This window comes from Ovis canadensis, chromosome 21 (assembly GCF_042477335.2).
Source record: "Ovis canadensis isolate MfBH-ARS-UI-01 breed Bighorn chromosome 21, ARS-UI_OviCan_v2, whole genome shotgun sequence".
NCBI lineage: Eukaryota > Metazoa > Chordata > Mammalia > Artiodactyla > Bovidae > Ovis > Ovis canadensis.
In genome coordinates this window covers 40,141,613-40,159,325 of record NC_091265.1, presented here as the reverse complement: position 1 = coordinate 40,159,325, position 17,713 = coordinate 40,141,613, and the positions used below count along the sequence as shown (strand labels likewise).

The 17,713-nt window shown below is 50.9% G+C and overlaps 1 protein-coding gene across 1 annotated transcript in view; it reads left to right on the top strand.

Moving 5' to 3' along the window:
* The window catches only part of SLC6A5 (solute carrier family 6 member 5), a 53,803-nt gene that overhangs the window by 17,366 nt on the left and 18,724 nt on the right, over positions 1-17,713 (top strand). The window contains exons 6-9 of the mRNA XM_069565039.1: positions 2,509-2,641; positions 9,948-10,082; positions 11,809-11,912; positions 14,757-14,881. Coding sequence (XP_069421140.1) covers positions 2,509-2,641; positions 9,948-10,082; positions 11,809-11,912; positions 14,757-14,881 — 497 coding nt within the window. The remainder of the gene's footprint in view (positions 1-2,508; positions 2,642-9,947; positions 10,083-11,808; positions 11,913-14,756; positions 14,882-17,713) is intronic.

Below are 17,713 nucleotides of genomic sequence, written 5' to 3'. Positions count from 1 at the left end.
AGGGCTTCCATTTTACAAGAGATGCTGGAAATCAAATATGAATTCTTATGTCTCTCTCTCATTTTAAATGTTAGCAAATCAATTAAAGTGAAACACTGATGTCAAATAAGATGCATAGGTCAGTAGGCCCCTCAGTAGGCCCCTCGTTTGCGGCCTCTACTTAGATAATGAAAAGTGGCCATTATATCCCTGCTGGTTTTCCCGAGTGCCGTGAATTCCTATTCCAAGTTTCCTCTCCTGTATGGACTCCGAGGGTATGTGAGCATTCCCCGTAGAACAGAAGGGGCAGTTAGGCTGAATGAGGGAAAAAAATCCCCTCTACAGATAACCTCGACCAGTGAGGGTGGGCCTTGATTCACCCTGAGCATTGAGAAAGGAGCCTGACCCCATAGTTGGCTGAAATCTGATCACATAATCACACGGTCAGGGGTATTGTCGATCTCCTCCAGGGGATCCTCCTGACCCAGGAATCAAACCCACCTCGTTGATGTCTCCTGCGTTGGCAGGCAGGTTCTTTACTTCTAGTGCCGCCTGGAACATGGTGTGTGTGGTAGAGTGAGTTGTAAATCTGCTTTTGGTGGCTTTGCGAATCCTCTGGGACCATCTTAGTGCCCCAGAGGGACTGTTATCAAGAGCTTCTCTGGGCCCATCCGACATCACTTATTAAACCATGGGGTGGTTGAGAAGGCCAAGGGGCTGTGGAATCATTGATTATATGATCTGCCCATTGCAGGGTGGGGACCCGGGGGCTGGGGGACATTTTCAGTGCTTGGGAAATACGGCCCCTGAGGTTTGGGAGCCGAGGCTGGTCCCACGCTTGGTGACTTCTACTCTAGCCTTGAGCCCAGGGGGTCCCCAGCTAGACCAGGAGGGCTGCTGGCCCCTTGGCTTCCCTCAGCAGGTCAGCACACTCAGCTGTCTGCAGCCCTCTAGAGCAGCGGTCCCCCACCTTTTTTGGAACCAGAGACCAGTTTTGTGGGAGACAGTTTTTGCACAGGCTTTCAGGATGATTCAAGGACATAACGTTTGTCATACACTTCATTTCTATTGTTGGTACATCAGGTCCACCTCAGGTCATCAGACATTAGATTCTGGAGGTTGGGAACCCTTGCTGCAGAGTCTGGATGCTGGCTGGCCCTTGGCTCTGGTCACAGAAAGACCCCCCTGCCCCGCCTTCTACACACACAGGCTCTGTGACTTGATGCTGCAGAGTTGAGGGGATTGTCTTGTCTGTCGTGATGACTCATGGTCCCTGATGCAGCCTCCTGTTCCCAGGAGTGAGGGTGCCCGTTTGCCCTCTGTCCAGGGATTCGGGGGTTGCCAGACAGGCCGGGACTGCTTCAAGTGCCAGCAGCCACTACAGATGAGTGCCATCTTGCGTCCGTTTGCTGCTGGTCATCGTCTTTGAATATGTTCCTTGAGTAAGGCCAGCTAGCCCTGCGTTTGCATTTTAGCCAACCTCAGCCCCACTCCAGTAATCTTACCTGGAAAATCCCATGGACAGAAGAGCCTGGTGGGCTGCAGTCCATGGAGTCGCGAAGAGTCAGACACGACTGAGCGACTTCCCTTTCACTTTTCACTTTCATGCACTGGAGAAGGAAATGGCAACCCACTCCAGTGTTCTTGCCTGGAGAATCCCAGGGACGGGGGAGCCTAGTGGGCTGCCGTCTATGGGGTCGCACAGAGTCAGACACGACTGAAGTGCCTTAGCAGCAGTAGCAGCAGCAGCCCCTGGGCAGGCTCGTCACAACCTGAACTAAAATGCACAGCAGGATTTTTTATTCTTTCTGTACTGAGTTTTTTTTTTTTTAAGTTATCAAAAATCTATTGGGGCGCATTCTCATAAAAGGGTAGAACAATATAAAAGCACATACAAAATCATCCTTGGCAGTTTAGAGTTTCTGTTAGCGGTGTGTTCTTATATAAATAATCAACCTCTGTAATGCCCGTTGGGGGAGGGGGGGCTGCACCAGGACCCCCAAGGCTGTTGGATATTTTACACTCCTCCGGGGCAGGTGTTGATGATGGTGGAGCTGCTGTAGTCTTGCTCAGAGCCTGCCCAAGGCCATAATTAATTTTTTCAAGTCGAAGTATGGTTGTATCACCGCCTGTTAATTTCAGGTGTACTGCACAGTGACTCAGTTATGCACACACACAGATATATATTCTTTTTCAGATTCTTTTCCCTTATGGGTTATTATAAAATACTGAGTTCCCTGTGCTATACTGTAAGTCATTTAGGGCCATAATTAATTAAAAGCAGAGTAAATTCAGTTGGTCTCACCGCAGACAGCTGTGGGCGGGAGCCCGATCAGCAGACCCCTCACAACCTGATCTGATCTGGCCCCTGGTGGGGAGGCTGGGGGATGCTGGGATTTTGTTCCGGGCTCCCTGGCTCTGCAGGGAAAGAAAGCCTGCAGACGGCCACCTCCCCCGCCTCCTCCTTCCCTTCCCTGCCCGCCCCCCTCCCCACCCAGCCCCCATCACTTCTCCCCTTTCAACTCGCAGGTACTTTGTGCTGAAGATTTCTGCAGGGATTGAGTATCCTGGTGAGATCAGGTGGCCACTAGCCTTCTGCCTCTTCCTGGCTTGGGTGATTGTGTATGCCTCCTTGGCGAAAGGAATCAAGACTTCAGGAAAAGTAAGAGTCTGGATTTACCCGAGAGGAAGCTCTGGGACACCCAGGGCTGGTTGTATGGTGGAGCAGCCGAAGGGCACTGGGAAGACAGTCAGGGTCATGGGTGTCCTTCTCCTTCTGGCCCTGAGCAGCTGTGGGGCCCTGGGCAAGTGATTTCACTCCTGTCTGTAAAAAGGGATTATAGCGCCTTTCTGCCCGGGAGGTTTTAAGGGTTAAATGAGACATGTTTTCAGGGCTCCTAGGGGATGTCGGGGGCTCAGTGATGGGTTTCCTCTCTTTCCTGTCGGGCCTTCCATATCATGGGAATCCCTGATATGCTTCAGTCTCGCTTTTTGCATCTTGGTCTGGCTGCTAGCTCAATCACTGCTCCTCCCAAGGAGCTGGAGTAAGATCACAATTGTAAAGTGGATTCCTTCTCCCACTGCTGACCCCTCCGCGTTTCATGCCTTTCTCCTGTCCGGAGCCTGACACTCTCCCACCCCACGTGCCCCCAGCAGTAAAGGGTGATGGTCCTGCCAGCGGGATATTTTTTTTGTCGAGCACATGCTTGGCCCCTCTTGCTAGGTAGTCATTTGGCTGGTCCTTTGGAGGTGGTGAAACCCCTACCCCAAGCTCAGTTCCAGGGCACAACACGCAGGCCATGTGGGTGACCTCAGGACACACTGGATCTTGTAGTAGGGTCCCAATGTTTCCCGTCATCTTCCTGCTGCTTTAGAAAAAAAAAAACCAAAACATTAAATGGTTAACCAATTGCTTTGATGACAACCAATAATATTTAATTATCTTAAGAGTCATTTGCATGTTTCAGAGTGAAACCCAAACTGCCTCAAAGGCCTAAGGAATAGAATGTGACGGTGGACTCTGAGTCCATAGGCTGTGGCGTTTGACAGGGTCCAGTTGTCTGGGTCAGGGCTTAGTGTGGTCACAATGAGAAGCAACCACTTTGGAAGGATCAGGCCTCGCAGGGCTGAGGGTCTGTGCCAGCTTTCACCTGCTGGGCATGCTTCCCAGCCCCCACCCGGCCCCCACCCGGCACCCATCAGCGACACAAAGCAGCCTGTCTTCTCCCAGACACGTGGACAAGATCCACGTGAGGCCTCTGGTGCCCTCCATGTAATCTGGTTCCACATGGGCCCGAACGGGGGATTCTGGCAGCTTGGTCAGGATCGCCTGAGCCAGGTGGGGCCCTTAAGTGACATCAGGTGGGGAGAGAGCCGGCCGGGGTTCTAGCCCCCCAGCCCTTCCCATGGTATTTTCTGTCTAGGGACATCTCCACTCGGGCCATGAAACCTGTCTGGGCTTCACATTTGCCCTTAGCTTTGATTTATCTCTTTGCCAGTAAGTGGAAAGCAGATTTTCTTTATCTTAGCTATTTCAGGAGCTAATGGCTTTCTCATTTCCAAAGCGAAGGCAATTGGACTGGGTGATGTCCAAGACTCGCTAGCTCTAATATGATTCTGTCAGAACACTTGCTGGCTAAGATGCAGGCACTTTTCCTCTCTGACCTCAGTTTCCCCACTCCGTAAAATGAGAGCTGGGATCACGTGACCCCTGAGGACCCCACTGACTCTGAATGAGTATTATGAGACTGGAGCAATTGTTTTTCTAGGGCAACAGGAAAATGGGGAAAATGTTAACATGACCTTGACAGTAACGTCCCATGAGTCCCGAGGGTTTCCGAGTCTCCTCACCTTCTGTGACTTGGAACTGAGCTTCGAGTGGGAAGAAAGGGCCAGACAGGAGGTTGCCTAGCAAGAGTGACCACACCTTTGCTCAGCCAAAATCCAACTGGTAGGACCATCACTTATAGCTCTAAATGAAGAGAGGACAACTTCAACCATAATCAGAGGTCAGACAGGTCTCTAGCAGGATAGGCTAGAAGGTATGACCGGTGGCAGAAGAGGTGATGGTGAAGGGGATAACACCGCCTTCTTGGTGACCCGAGGAAGGATGGCCTGCTGGCTGTAGATTCAGACCAGCCTGAGTTCAAATCTCATCTTTATCACTTTCTAGTCGCGTAGCTGTGGAAGAGCTATTTAACCATTGGAACCTCAGTTTCATCATCTGTAAAATGGGAATAACGGTACATACCTCATAGAGCTGTTCTAAGATTAGGTGAAAGTTGCATACCTGGCATATAGTGAGCTCTTAATTAACAGTAGCTCTTTTCATTTTTGTGGTATTGATTGATTGACTGGGTACTGTGCCATACTGACATCTTGAAAGCAGAGGCTCTGGTGGGCAAACGGGAAGAGAAAGGAAACTTTGTGGCCAGGCAGTGTACTTCACTTAGTGCGTTCAATCTCCCCAACCACCTGCTAGGTAAGGACATTTCTTCCCATTTTACAAACAGAGAAGCTGAAGCACATCAAAGTAAATTGCCTGAGGTCATACAGCTGTTAAGAGGCAGCCCTGGGGTTTGAACCCAGGTGTTTCCCTTTAAAGCCTAGACTCTTTCCCCTACATGACATCCTCTCCCAAGAAGAGACTGTTAGAAATAAGGAAGTGCAGAATTCTGGACTCATCGTTTGCACTGAGGGGATAAAAGTCCCCCCACCATGAATCAGGACCCTTGCACTCCTGCCCCGTTCTGCCATCATCAGTACTCATTGCCAGCTGGGCAAGTCCCAGGAGGCACCTTGTCCCTTATTCCACATCTGCAAATTCAAGGGTTAAGGTATATTTTCTCTTAGACCGCTCTTTGTTTATCAGTCTGATTTTTAGGGGGATGGTGTCAGAATCAGTTCTTGGCGTGATGTAGATGTTAATCCTTGGTGCCAGATATCATGGCTTCTCTCTCTGAAATGAGGATTTTTGAGTAGCTCTCAGCAAGTAAGCTTTTCTTTTAGGTCTGCTAACTTATCTTTCTGCTTCATTGAGAAAGATTTCCAACTAGGGATCAGTAATTAATTTTTTAAAATGAGGAATACCGCCAGAAATAATGTGTCCTGATTTATTTTCCTGCCCTGGGGTGTGCAGATATTAATCATGAAGCTTTGTTTGGAAACACAGCTGCAGGTCTTCATTATAGCAGGGTGCTTTGTGATGGAGGTTCCACCAAGACTGTCATTTCTAAGCAACAGAGATGTCCTTCTCTTTCAGCAAGATAAGCTCAGGTCCTCTTGTTCAGGGTCCTAGGAGATAAGAGTGGCTGGTTGCCTTCTATGAGATCTCAGTCTCCCTTTGAGCAGCTAGAATTCCTGAGTTTGGTGCGACCAGCAGGCAGCCCAAAGGTCAAATGCAGCCCATCTGACCTCCGGGGCTGCTCTGCTGGAGAGTTATAGCAAGGACATGAAGCTCGCTTAATTAGCTGGCACGGCCTTGGGAGCGAGGTGGCCTTAGCACCTGTTCAGGGCTCCCGATGTGAGGACGATGCTGCCAGGTGTCAGGCCAGCAGGCTCGGATCAACCCGTCATTGTCACTCCCGCCAAATATAATTCATTACTGTTCAAGTTTAACGCCTCTGGCAGTCCATCCTGAAACAGGTGCGTTCTGAAGTCCCCACAATACAGGAAAACTAGCTGTGATAAAACCTCCACGGACACCTGACTCACATTGGAGGCATCCCCAGGATTTAGACATGAAACTGTGCACCCTTGCAGATCACGGGCAGTCCCCATCAACAACCTGAGTGCATCATTCCACACACCAGGGCCTGATCTGGTGAGGCGGATAAGTGCCTAGGGTGTGAAATTTAAGGCAGTGTTCACGCTCAGGTTCCCGCGCGTGCAGGGTGGGCCGCTGAGAACGAGTGCTTCCTTAAATTGAGGCAAGGGTGTTCCCTTGCCTCACCCGAGTCCCTGCCTCTCACATCTCTGATCTGACGGCTCAAGGACTGGCATTGAAAGGAAGGAAATAGGTTTTGGAGTTAGAAAAGGTCAAGTCTGGATCTTGGCTCCAGCTGGAAGACCTTGAGTGAGATATTTAACCCTTGAGCGAGCCTTAACCTGAGCTTCAGTTTTCTCCTCTGTAAAATGGGACTGCAAAGAGCTGACCCATGGCGGGAGCTCCAGAAACGGTTGTGCCCGAACCATCTCCAGCAAATGGGAGCAGCGTCTCAGGCGTTTAGACCGGTGCTCGTCTTGGGGTCTTCCTCCTGCTAGCCCCCACTGTTTGCATCATCTCCCTCGGCCCCTCCCATCTGCACCTCGCACCAGCCCCACGTGATCAGGAGGTGAGAAGGATACTCCTTAATTGTCACCCTGCCCCTGCCGTCTTGGGGTGGGGAGGTCAGACTGCTCAGGGCCCCGCTGGCCCCTGTAGCAATCCTCCCCTCAGCCCCATCTGACAGGTGGAGGACAGCCTGGGTTGTCCTACGCGAGTGATTTTCTCCTGAGACATCAGATGCCTTTGAGTTTCTCTCTGTGTGTGGAAGGGGAAGGAAGAGAAGCAAGTTTGGGGGGATAGGAGGGAGCAGGCCACCCCCTCACAGTCCCTGGTAATGCTAGTGCCTTGGGGCAAGGACAGACGATGGACCATTGTCACGGGGGAGGGAAGAGGCCCCTGGTGGGTGGTGGAAGCTGTGTGGAGACAAGGAGACCAGCCCACGCCTGGTCTACAGACAGGAAGACTTTGGCCTTGACGAGTAATTGGGTTTAGAAAGTGAAAGTGGCTCAGTCGTGTCCGACTCTTTGCGACCCCATGGACTACACAGTCCATGGGATTCTCCAGGCCAGAATACTGGAGTTGGTAGCCTTTCCCTTCTCCAGGGGATCTTCCCAACCCAGGGATCGAATTGGGTTTAGAGGAAGAAATACCTCCTCTTCTTTCCTTGACCTGCAGCCTGTCCCATTCAGCCGAGGGCACCTCTGCCCATCAGCTGCTGAGGCCAGAACCTTTGGGGTCACCTTGAAATCCTCCCTGCCTGTCTCTCTCATGCCACATGAAATCGGTCAGGAAGTCCTGCAGCACAGCATATCTGGTTTCTGACCATTTGTCCTGGCTCCTCTAAAATGCCCTGGGTGGACCCACTGCTGTCTTCTGCCTGGATTGCAGCCATAACCTCCTAACTGCTCCCCCTGCAGTAAAAACTCAACGTAGCCTCCGGGTGACACTTAAAATATTAGATTGGTCACTGCCCCAATCCTCCCCATCTTCACCCTAGTGCCTCCAGGCCCTACAAGGTATGGCCCGTCCCTGCCCGCCTCCCCTCCCCCGACCTCCTCTCCCACCGTACTCCTGGCCCACTGGCCACCTGGCTGCTCCTAGAAGGTCGGCACACTCCCTTCTTAGGGTCTTTACTCCTGCGGGTCCCTCTGTCTGGAATGTTCTCCCGGATATCCAGTTGGCTCACTGTCACTTCCTTCAAGTCTTGGGCAACTTCTCAAAGAGGTCTTCCCTGTCCACCCTTTAATACGGCCGTATTCCCAGCCGACCTCCCCAGAGTGTGCCTGGAATGTATTAGATGCTCAAAAATATGTGTCCAAATGTACACATATGTGTGTATTTATTGAAGAACTAGGTCACCTTGAGAGTTTTATCTTTATCTCAAACTGTCTCCAAGCCGTCCTTCCTAAGTCCTTGGGTCCGGTCTCGTCCCCTGATAATCCCAGTGGCTGCTGGCTGGAGCCTCCTGGCAGGCCCTGGGGTCTGCGCAGCCAGTGCATGAGGAGGGGGGCTCTGTCTCCCTCCTGGGGGCAGGCCAGGGGTGCCCAGGAAGGCAGACTGTGGGTGGGCACAGAGGGGCTCTGAGCCCACGGTGCCTAGTCTGTGCCCCCTCCCAGTCATGGATGAGGGAGGCCTAGGTGGTCAGGGATGGGCGCTGGACCTCATCCTTCCAAGTGTGGTCTGATGCACTTTGGGATGCAACCCGCTCGTGACCTGAGGGTTGCCGGGGTCGTTAAATTCAGGACTGGTGAGTCGTAAGCAAGATGCAAGTGGCACTTCTGTTTCCAGGGCCCTCAGGCCTGTTCTGCGTTGTCTGGGTTGTCCCAGCCTGCTCTTCTAAAGCCCCATGAGGAATATGCAGTCGTTATCACCACTTTGCCCATGTGGACACTCAGGCTCAGGGAGGTTGAGTCACTGCACCAGGCGGCCCAGCTCGTAAATGGTGCAGCTGGGACTTGAGCTCGGGGAGTGCAGAGTCAGAGCTCTCCCAGCCCGCTCTGCTCTCATCTACTGGGTCCTGGTCCCAAGCCCGTCCTCCACTCCGAGATCTGGCCGACAGAGAAGGAAGGTGCTTCCTCCTCGTCCCTGTTCAACCACAGCCCCCAAATTCTGTTGGTATTATTTCCCAGATGTTTCTTCGCTCTGCTTCTTCCCTTTGTTCCGAGCCCAGGCGCCTCCTTTGGCTGGGACGCAGGGCCTCCCCGACCTGGCCCATGCGTCCAGCACCCCTCGGCTCTTAGCCTCAGCTGCGTGCTGTGCTCCCAGTGAGTTTAGGGCCTGGCCCTCACCCCTGCCTTGCTCCCTTTCTTCCCTCACCTTCCCGCTGGGCGTCGCCTCCTTCACGTTGCACTCGGCCTCTAAGATCCAGCCCACGTGTCATCTCCATGCATCTTCTCAGAACTCCTGGGTGGGGCTCAGTTCTCCGCCCTGGACTCCACAGTGTCCTGTTTGGAACTGCTTAGCCATTATTCAGACGTTGGCTCTGGGTCTCCTAGGTTGAGTTCCTTCATCTTTATGCATCTAGGACCTGGCACAACTCCCAGGTCATAGTAGGCCCATGATAAATGCTTGTTGAACTTAACTGCATTTAATAACCATCTGTCACTAATCATGTGCTATGCTTGAGGCCCGTTTAATCCTCACAATTATTGTTTTTTAAGAAAGGTGCTATTATCCCATTTACAGATGCAGAAATTAAGATTCAGAGAACCAAATAGCTTGTCTAAAGTCTCATAGCTACTCAGTGCCAGAAGGGCAATTTCATTTGAACCTAAATATACCAAATTCTAAGATCATGCTTCTTTCATGTCACTGGGCTGCCTCAGTTAGTGAGTGAGTGTGCATAAATAAGGATGGAAAACTTAAGCTAAATAAGTTAATCTCTAATGGTGGGATTAGGGGCCTCAAGCTGAGGGTGAGCTAGGTGTTCAGGAGGAAGAGGGCATAGAACACTTCTCGCTCAGTCGGTTCTCAGGGAGTTAGCCACTTGTGAATCACCCTCACAGCCTTGGATGTCCCCCTCGAGACTTTATTTCTAGCTCTCACTGACTCACCTTTGGTCTCAGTGTTTTTACTGTGTTCCCCATCCTGGAAGAGTTTGGGGGAAAATAGCCTGCGAGGCGCCCTTGTCCAGATGGAGATCACACTCTGCCTCTCTGCTGCGCCTCCGCTCACTGCTGCCCCCCCGTGGTGGTTTCTGCAGGTGGTGTACTTCACAGCCACCTTCCCGTACGTTGTGCTCGTGATCCTCCTCATCCGAGGCGTCACCCTGCCTGGAGCCGGCGCTGGGATTTGGTACTTCATCACGCCAAAGTGGGAGAAACTCACAGACGCCACGGTGGGCCTCCGATTTCGTTCATCAAGCGCCTATCAGGGGAACAGCACATGCGGTTGGGTCCCACTCTGGGACTCGGTTTAGCAGAAGGGGTCAGACCTCCTCTTCCTCGGGCAGCTCACTGTTAGCCTTTGCAAGCTCCTGATGATTTTGAAATGTTATGTACTCAGGAAGTTTTTAATGAGAAGTGAGCAGCAGGGGGTTTCAGATTCCTGGAACAGTTGTCTCACATCTGGGGTTGCTGTGGAGGTTGAAAGGAAGAACGAAATTCCCTTAATAGCTTTGGGTTGCCTCATGCCCCTTATCTGTTGCTAATTATAGTGTGTTGGAAATGGGTTTTGCTGGTTGGAAAATAATAGCACTTAGACAAACTGCAAGCAGTTATAATTTAAAGGGCTCAGATAGATTTATAAGAGCCAGCAGACACTTATACTTTCTGTTGGCATATTCAGTACAGGCATATCTTACTCTAAAATCCCCTAGAACTCCATGTGAAGGGGTGATTGTTTAATAAGAAATGCATTTTCTCTCCTTAAAGAAAATTCTGCTTTTCCAGAAGATTTTAAGAAAGCAGAGCCAGAATTGAGTTTGCACACAAAGAAAAACCTCCAGATAATGGCAGCTTAAACAAGAGTTTATTTTACTTGGAGGTGCTACAGCAGTCTAGTGGTAGACAGTCAGACACTGGTTGGGTGGCTCCGTAGTGTCCCAGGCTCCTTTTTGCCCCACCATCCTCAGGGAATAGCTGCCATTTGGCTGCCAGAGCTCCAGCCATCACGTCAGCATTCCAAGTAGCACAAAATATTGAGGGAAGGGAGAGAACACCTTCCTTCTCTCTTTAAAAAGAGAGGAAGCCTGGAAGTTCGATATAACACTTGATTTTTCTCATCATTGGCCAGAAACGAAGTCAGATATCTTCTCTCGGGTGTGCCTCGCCTTGATTCCGGGAGATGGTCATTTGGCTGGATGTATGGCTGCCTTAAATAAAACCACAGTTTGTTACCAAGGAGCATGAGAGAATAGAGGCTGGGATAGGCACAGACTTTTTGCCAGCACATACCTTGCATATGTTGAGCACAACTTAAAAGCCAGATTTAATTGATAAAAATGGTAGGAAGTCATTATCAAATCATATAAATCTCTAGCTCAAACTCTTGAGTTGCCTTCTGTAGTTTTATGAGGACGATTAAACTGCTAAGACAAACAAGAGGTGCTGTCAGGCAGGTTCAAGGAGGTCGCACTGTAAACTCCATTGTGTGGTGGCAATGGAACATGCTTTACTTCGATGGGGTGGGCTACAGAATTTCAAATTTTTAGCAAATTGTCATCTGTGAGAATGTCAGCTGTAAAAAGTTTTGCTTTTGTATCCCTGAATGTTTTTGCTTTTGCAAATTGTTTCTTATTTTGAGACATTTTCTAGCTGACGAAAGGGCTTTCCCCTCTGTATAGTTTTATATGGTAGGGCTTGCCAGCATGACATGAGTACATTGCTTACCGAGTTCCTCTCCTTTGATTAGAATGGAGTTAGGGTCTCCCAGCTCAGTCACTGCCTCTTCGGTTTCCAGTGCAAATGACTGCGTATGTTTCCCACTTAGGTTGGTGCCAAAGTCATCCTGTCCTGATTGCCTCCCTGCCTCCCAAGCCTCCGACCATGTGGCATTGGGAACCTCCCCTGCCCCAGACCAGCCTCCTTCAGTGACCTTAAATCTTTCCCTTTTTTGCCTCCCAGGTGTGGAAAGACGCTGCCACTCAGATTTTCTTCTCTTTATCTGCTGCATGGGGAGGCCTGATCACTCTCTCTTCTTACAACAAATTCCACAACAACTGCTACAGGTATGTGGAGGCACGTCCAGCCCCAGAGGTGGCTGGTGAGTGGGACTAGGGCCTGGGGACAGAGCCTTGGGCTGAGCTACCGCATGCCTGAGGCCACATCCTCACATTTCACCTGAGACAGGGCCAGACAGCTGTCTCTGGAGTGGAGGAAATGCCCTGCTAAGGCTGAGCTGCTGGCTGCTGGTGGCCTGGCCTGGCCCCCAACTTGCACCCTGATTCTGACCCTTGGGATGGAACTAAATTTCTCTGGAGGTGCTGTCCCACTGGCTGTGTCCTGGGATAGTCATTTGTGAGCTCTCTAGTCCATGGAGACAGCTGTATGGCAGTAGTTGATGAAGTATGGTCATACATCCACTTGATAGACATTTTTCTGGTGAGCCCTATGAGAAACGCAGTGTGGTATAGTCGAAGAAGTACCATGGTGGTGGCTGTGTTAATTAACTCAATAGTGGGAGCCCTGTTTCATGCATATGTTTATCAAATCATCACATTACACACCTTAAATATGTTAAAATATATTACATTTTATTTGTCCGTTAAACCCAAAGTTATGCAAACTTTGAGTTCCCTCCCAGGTTTAAGAAACAGAATATCAGAAGGTGCTGGGGCATTGGGAATCTACATTTCCAGACAGGATCCTCAGGTGGTGTTGGTGCAGGGTGGCACTTGGATGGGGGGATATTAGGGGGCTCTGGAACCCCGAAGACATGAGACAGTCTGTACAGCCCCTGGAGGAGGTGACATCTGATAGTTAAATCTGTCTCTGACAAGCAGTAAGAAGATAGGGTTTGTTCTCTTGAAGGGCTGATTAAAAAAAAAAGGAAAGAAGCTTGGAGTCAGACAGACTTGCGTTTATATTATGACTTCACCATTTATTAAGACTCCAAGACATGGGTAAGAAACTTCATTTCCATGAGTCCATTTTCTAATCTGTAAAATGCAGATTATAATATTTTGTTGAGGGTAAGAGATATTGTATACAAAATTCTCATGGCAATATTTTACACACAATAGGAGCTCAGTAAATAGCAGTAGCCATCATTATTATTTTTAATCATGCTTGAGCTCTTTCATGAACCAAGAGGAAGAGATTACATGTAAGCTGTAGCCTAGGTTGGCTGGGATGGCCTCACACAAGTGCCATCTCTGTGGGCCAGATTTCAACAGGAGGAGGGCATATCTGCAGGTGGGGCTGAGTGGGGCTGGGGGTGACGGAGATATAGGGGGAGCAGGCTGACGGCACTGCTGCAGGGCTGGGCTCATGGGGACGAGAAGGACTTGGGGCCTGAGAATCGGCTGAGGAGAGAGCCTTTGTGTTAGTCTCTGGGGGGCTGTTGTAACAAATAGCACAGAGTGAGTGACCTAAACAATAGAAATTAACTTCCCCACCATCTGGAGGCCATAAGTCCAAGATCAAGAGGTCAACAGGATGACGTCTTGTGAGGCCTCCCTGCTAGGCTTGCAGCTGGCTGTCTTCTCCCTGAGTCTCTATCTGGTCTTCCTGCTCACTGCGCACCCTTATCTCCTCTGCTTACTGGGGCCTCTGTCATATTGGATTAGCGCCCACTCTCATGACTTCCTCTTACCCTAATTACCTGGTTAAAGACCCTGTTTTCAAATACAGTCACATTCTGAGGAACTGGGGATAGTGACTTCCACACACACAGTTGGGGGCCTGCAGTTCAGCCCGTAACAGCTGGTATGCCAGACTAAGGAGTTTGAGTTTCTTTGGTCATAGCTGCTTGCTGACTTATGACCCATGAGAATCAACCTGAGCACCCTCAGAGGGGCGAGTGTGGCTCTGTGTTGTGTTAGAAATGAGGCTTTGTGGTGTGGCTGAGGGGCAGGAAGACTGGGTTCAAACTGGAACTTACTGTTGATGAGCCCATTACCTTCCCCTGGGTCTCAGTTTCCCCATTGGTAAAAGGCCCTGGTGCTGGGAAAGATTGAAGGTGGGAGGAGAAGGGGATGACAGAGGATGAGACGGTAGGATGGCATCACTAACTGGATGGACATGAGTTTGAGCAAGCTCCGGGAGTTGGTGATGGACAGGGAAGCCTGGCGTGCTGCAGTCCCTGGGGTTGCAGAGAGTCAGACACGACTGAGTGACTGAACTGAAACCAAAGGGCTGGATGAGGCAGATGGTGTTCTGAGCCCTTGCTTCCTGCCAGGCTTTGTGTGGCCCGGGCCTCGTCTGGTTCTATCCTCACAAGCTGTGAGTGAGGTGGGGTCACTGCCACCATCTAAATTAGGAGTGGAAAGAAAGAGACTTGGTCAAGGTCACGCCTCTGACAGTGGAGAGAGCCAGGACTGGAATTTGGCCCCATGGCTCCATCTAGCTGTGACCCTTCTTTTGGGTCTAGGATGCAGCCTAGGAACTGCAGCTGCATGGCCAGCAGAGGGCGCTGCCTCTAAGCTGCTGGCCTCTCTCCTCCCCTCCAGGCTTGCCCATTTAAGCCTGTATGCAGGAACCCCAGGCTGTTCTAAGGTTTAGTGGCATTGGGTGGTCCCACTGCCTTCTCTCATATGTGGTTCCTGTCCCAGATTCTGCAAAAGGCCCCCATGCCTTCAATTTCTGCTCTGATGGACAGACTTACTCTGCCACTGCCAGCAGGGGAGACTTGCTTCGAAGCAGAGCTTTGTTCTGGTGCTTATACACTCAGCCCAAGGGAGCCTGCGGTCAGGCTGTTTCCTCGAGAATAAGAGAGAGCAAGACCAGCCTACAGCGAGCACCTGTTTAGAAATGGGCTTAGGCACAGGTGTCCACCGACACACTCGTGTCCCTCCCCTGTCCCTTCCTCCGTACAAAGCACAGCTGATGACGGACCTGTCCCTTCCCCCCAGGGACACGCTAATTGTCACCTGCACCAACAGTGCCACGAGCATCTTCGCCGGCTTCGTCATCTTCTCAGTCATCGGCTTCATGGCTAACGAACGCAAGGTGAACATCGAGAACGTGGCTGACCAAGGTACCGTGCGGCCGTCGCCCTGCTGTTGTGGGCCAGGTTCCACTTCGCATCCTGAGCTGCTCACTTGTGCTGCTGTGCTAGGAAGCTGTCCTTCTGGGGCGGGCTGGAGAGGGCGCAGCCTCGGTCCCCCTCTGGAGGGGCCCGGAACAACTGCAGCGGCCGGTCCTTACCTAGAGGGGTGGCTATAAAAACCCTTTCCTGCTTCCCTCTCCTGTCTCTCTCTTTTAAAAAATATTTATTTATTTGTCTGTGCCAGGTCTCAATTGTGGTATCCAGGGTCTTCATTATACCACGCAGACTTAGTTGACCAATGGCGTGTGGGATCTTTGTTCCCCAACCAGGAACTGAACCCACGTCCCCTGCATTGCCAGGCTGATTCGTAACCTCTAGGCCACCAGGAAAGTCCCAGTCCCTCTCCTGTTTTAGCTAAGCTCTAACCTATGTAAGGTCTCTACCTGTTAGGCATATGTAGAGGATTTTATAAGCCAACCCGCGCTCCTGCAGCTGGTGTGGCCTCAGCCGGCCGCAGGGTGGCATCCCTTGCCAAGGGCTCTGCAGGCACTGAGCTAATGCTTATTAATAAGAGCGGCCTTCTGCTGACGAAGCACAGGTTGTAAGGTCTGACATGCTCTCAGGGACTTCTGCTTAGTTAGCAATGCGGACCTGTGGTGTTTTCCCCAGCGGGTGGAAAGGTTGGACGGTGGAGGGAAGGATGTGGGATAAATGTTTACTCTCTGCCCAGGTGATCCATCTGTTAATGGGTAACACTTGCGTGGTCTCTGTGGCGTGTACAGAGGGCTATCATTTTTTAAAATCTCATTTAATCCATATTTCTAGCACAGTATTTTGTAGAGAGATGTAATACTTTTACTGAACTTTTTATTTCCACCCAGCCTCATTCTACGCAGGATTTGTGTGCTGAGCGGGCTTTGGTGACGAAGGGATTTCATGGTGGCATCGTCTGTCACTAGGGTCACCCTCTGATCAGGCGTTTAGGAGATGCCTCGGGGTCAGGTCCGCGGCTGGGGCCGTGGCCGGGGCGGAGGGGACGGGACTGTCTGTGGGCTCTAGACCGCCCAGACTGTGGGCCTGTCTTGTGGCTTCTCCGGGCAGTTATCTTTCTTCAAGAAGCTCCCTCCAGACCTCAGATAATGGCTCAGACAGCAGCACAGGAGAGAACTGAGCCTCAGCTCTCCTCCGTGGTGGGCTGCTGTCTCCCTGCGGATAGGGACTCACCACTTCAGTGGCACTGATAGCATGCTGCGAGCCTCCAAGAGTTAGAGAACCAGCTTGTTCCTGGGGGATCGGGGGTAGTTCTCTCTCCCTGGAGAGAGTGTTGAACCCCCAGGGATTTTGGTCCTGCAGCAGTGCACTAAATTAAAGGTCCCAGAGCTGAGCCAATGCCCTTCCCTGGTTGAAGAGTTTAAAACTCCTGGGGAGAAGGGATGTGGCAGGGATGGGGGATACGTGGGTGGGGAGAGAACTGAAGGCTTTGTTTTCAGGGTGCCTGTGACACCCAGCTGTCTGTATTTCCTGCCAGCAGGGTACCTGGAGCAGCTGAGTCCTACCCCACTTTCTGGCAGGTCTGAGGTGTTTTGTTATTCTTGAGACATTACTGAGCTGTGAACCAGTTGAACCAGTGGCTGAGTGGTCAGAGATAGTGATTCCTGAGACATGGCCGTGTTAATTTATTCTTCCAAGCGCTTTCCTACCCCAGGAAAGGGATGTGGGGCACAAGTTGCTAAAACCCAAATCAAATTTTTATTTTCCTTTATGTACAAAGCATCACACAAATGGTCCGGGTTTCCCTCTAGAATTTGCCCTTTCTGGATTTTTCTCATTTCCTCTGATTCTAACAGGGAGAAGAGCTCTTCTCATGGATTCTAACATGTTGTGTTCATACAGTGGACCCTTGAACAATGCAGATAGATCTCAGATACGGGAGTTACGGGTGCCGAACCTCCGAGCAGTCAAAAATCCAAGTTATAATTTATCAGTCAGTCCTTTGTAGATACAGTTCCTCTGAATCTGAGATTGCTTTGCATCCATGGATTTGCCCAACTGTGGACTGTCTTGTATTTACTACTGAGAAAAATCCATGAATGGAGCCTCGCAGTTCAAACCTGTGTTGCTCAAGGGGCAGCTGTACTTGGCAGTTTCTCATTGTTACCAGCAGACCCACCAGAAGTGGGTCTCATCCCCCACGGGGGAGAGGCAGGGGCCCTTGAAGTCTTCTCCCAGACCCATGGGCAGCTAACCCTGCTCATTTGAACTCACATACTTTATTGTATGTGATTTGCAGGCTGTCTGGTTTCCTCTGGTATAATGGGGGCCCTGCAGAATACAGGACAGAGGTTTGGGGTCAGGCCTGCATTAGGTGCCAGCCCCATGCCCTCCTTGCTAGGTGACACTGGCGCGTGAACGCTGAGTTCATCTGTGCTGATCCGGCGTTAGTAACTGTGCTTTGATATTCAGCCCAAAGCTGGTTCTCTCTAATGACCTAACAGCAGAGCATTTTATTTAGAGCTCCCTTTTAAGAGAGGCTCAAAGTCACTACCTCAAATCTTGGCTGTATCAGACTGAGGGTGACTGAGGGTGGATTGGTATGAGACCAGGCCGTCTTCTGCTCTTACGATGGGCACAGGGAAGGGGGCATGGTCTTCTCAGGCGTCGACTTCAGAAAAGCAGCTTCCTGGGAAGTCAGCCTGTTAGAGGCATCTCCCAGCCATCTTCACGGCTCCCTGGGGAGTGCTGACTCACTGTCAGAATCCTGCCCAGAGCCCTGCCCAGATGCTCACCCACCGGCAGCAGTGCTGGATGAGACGCAGCAGG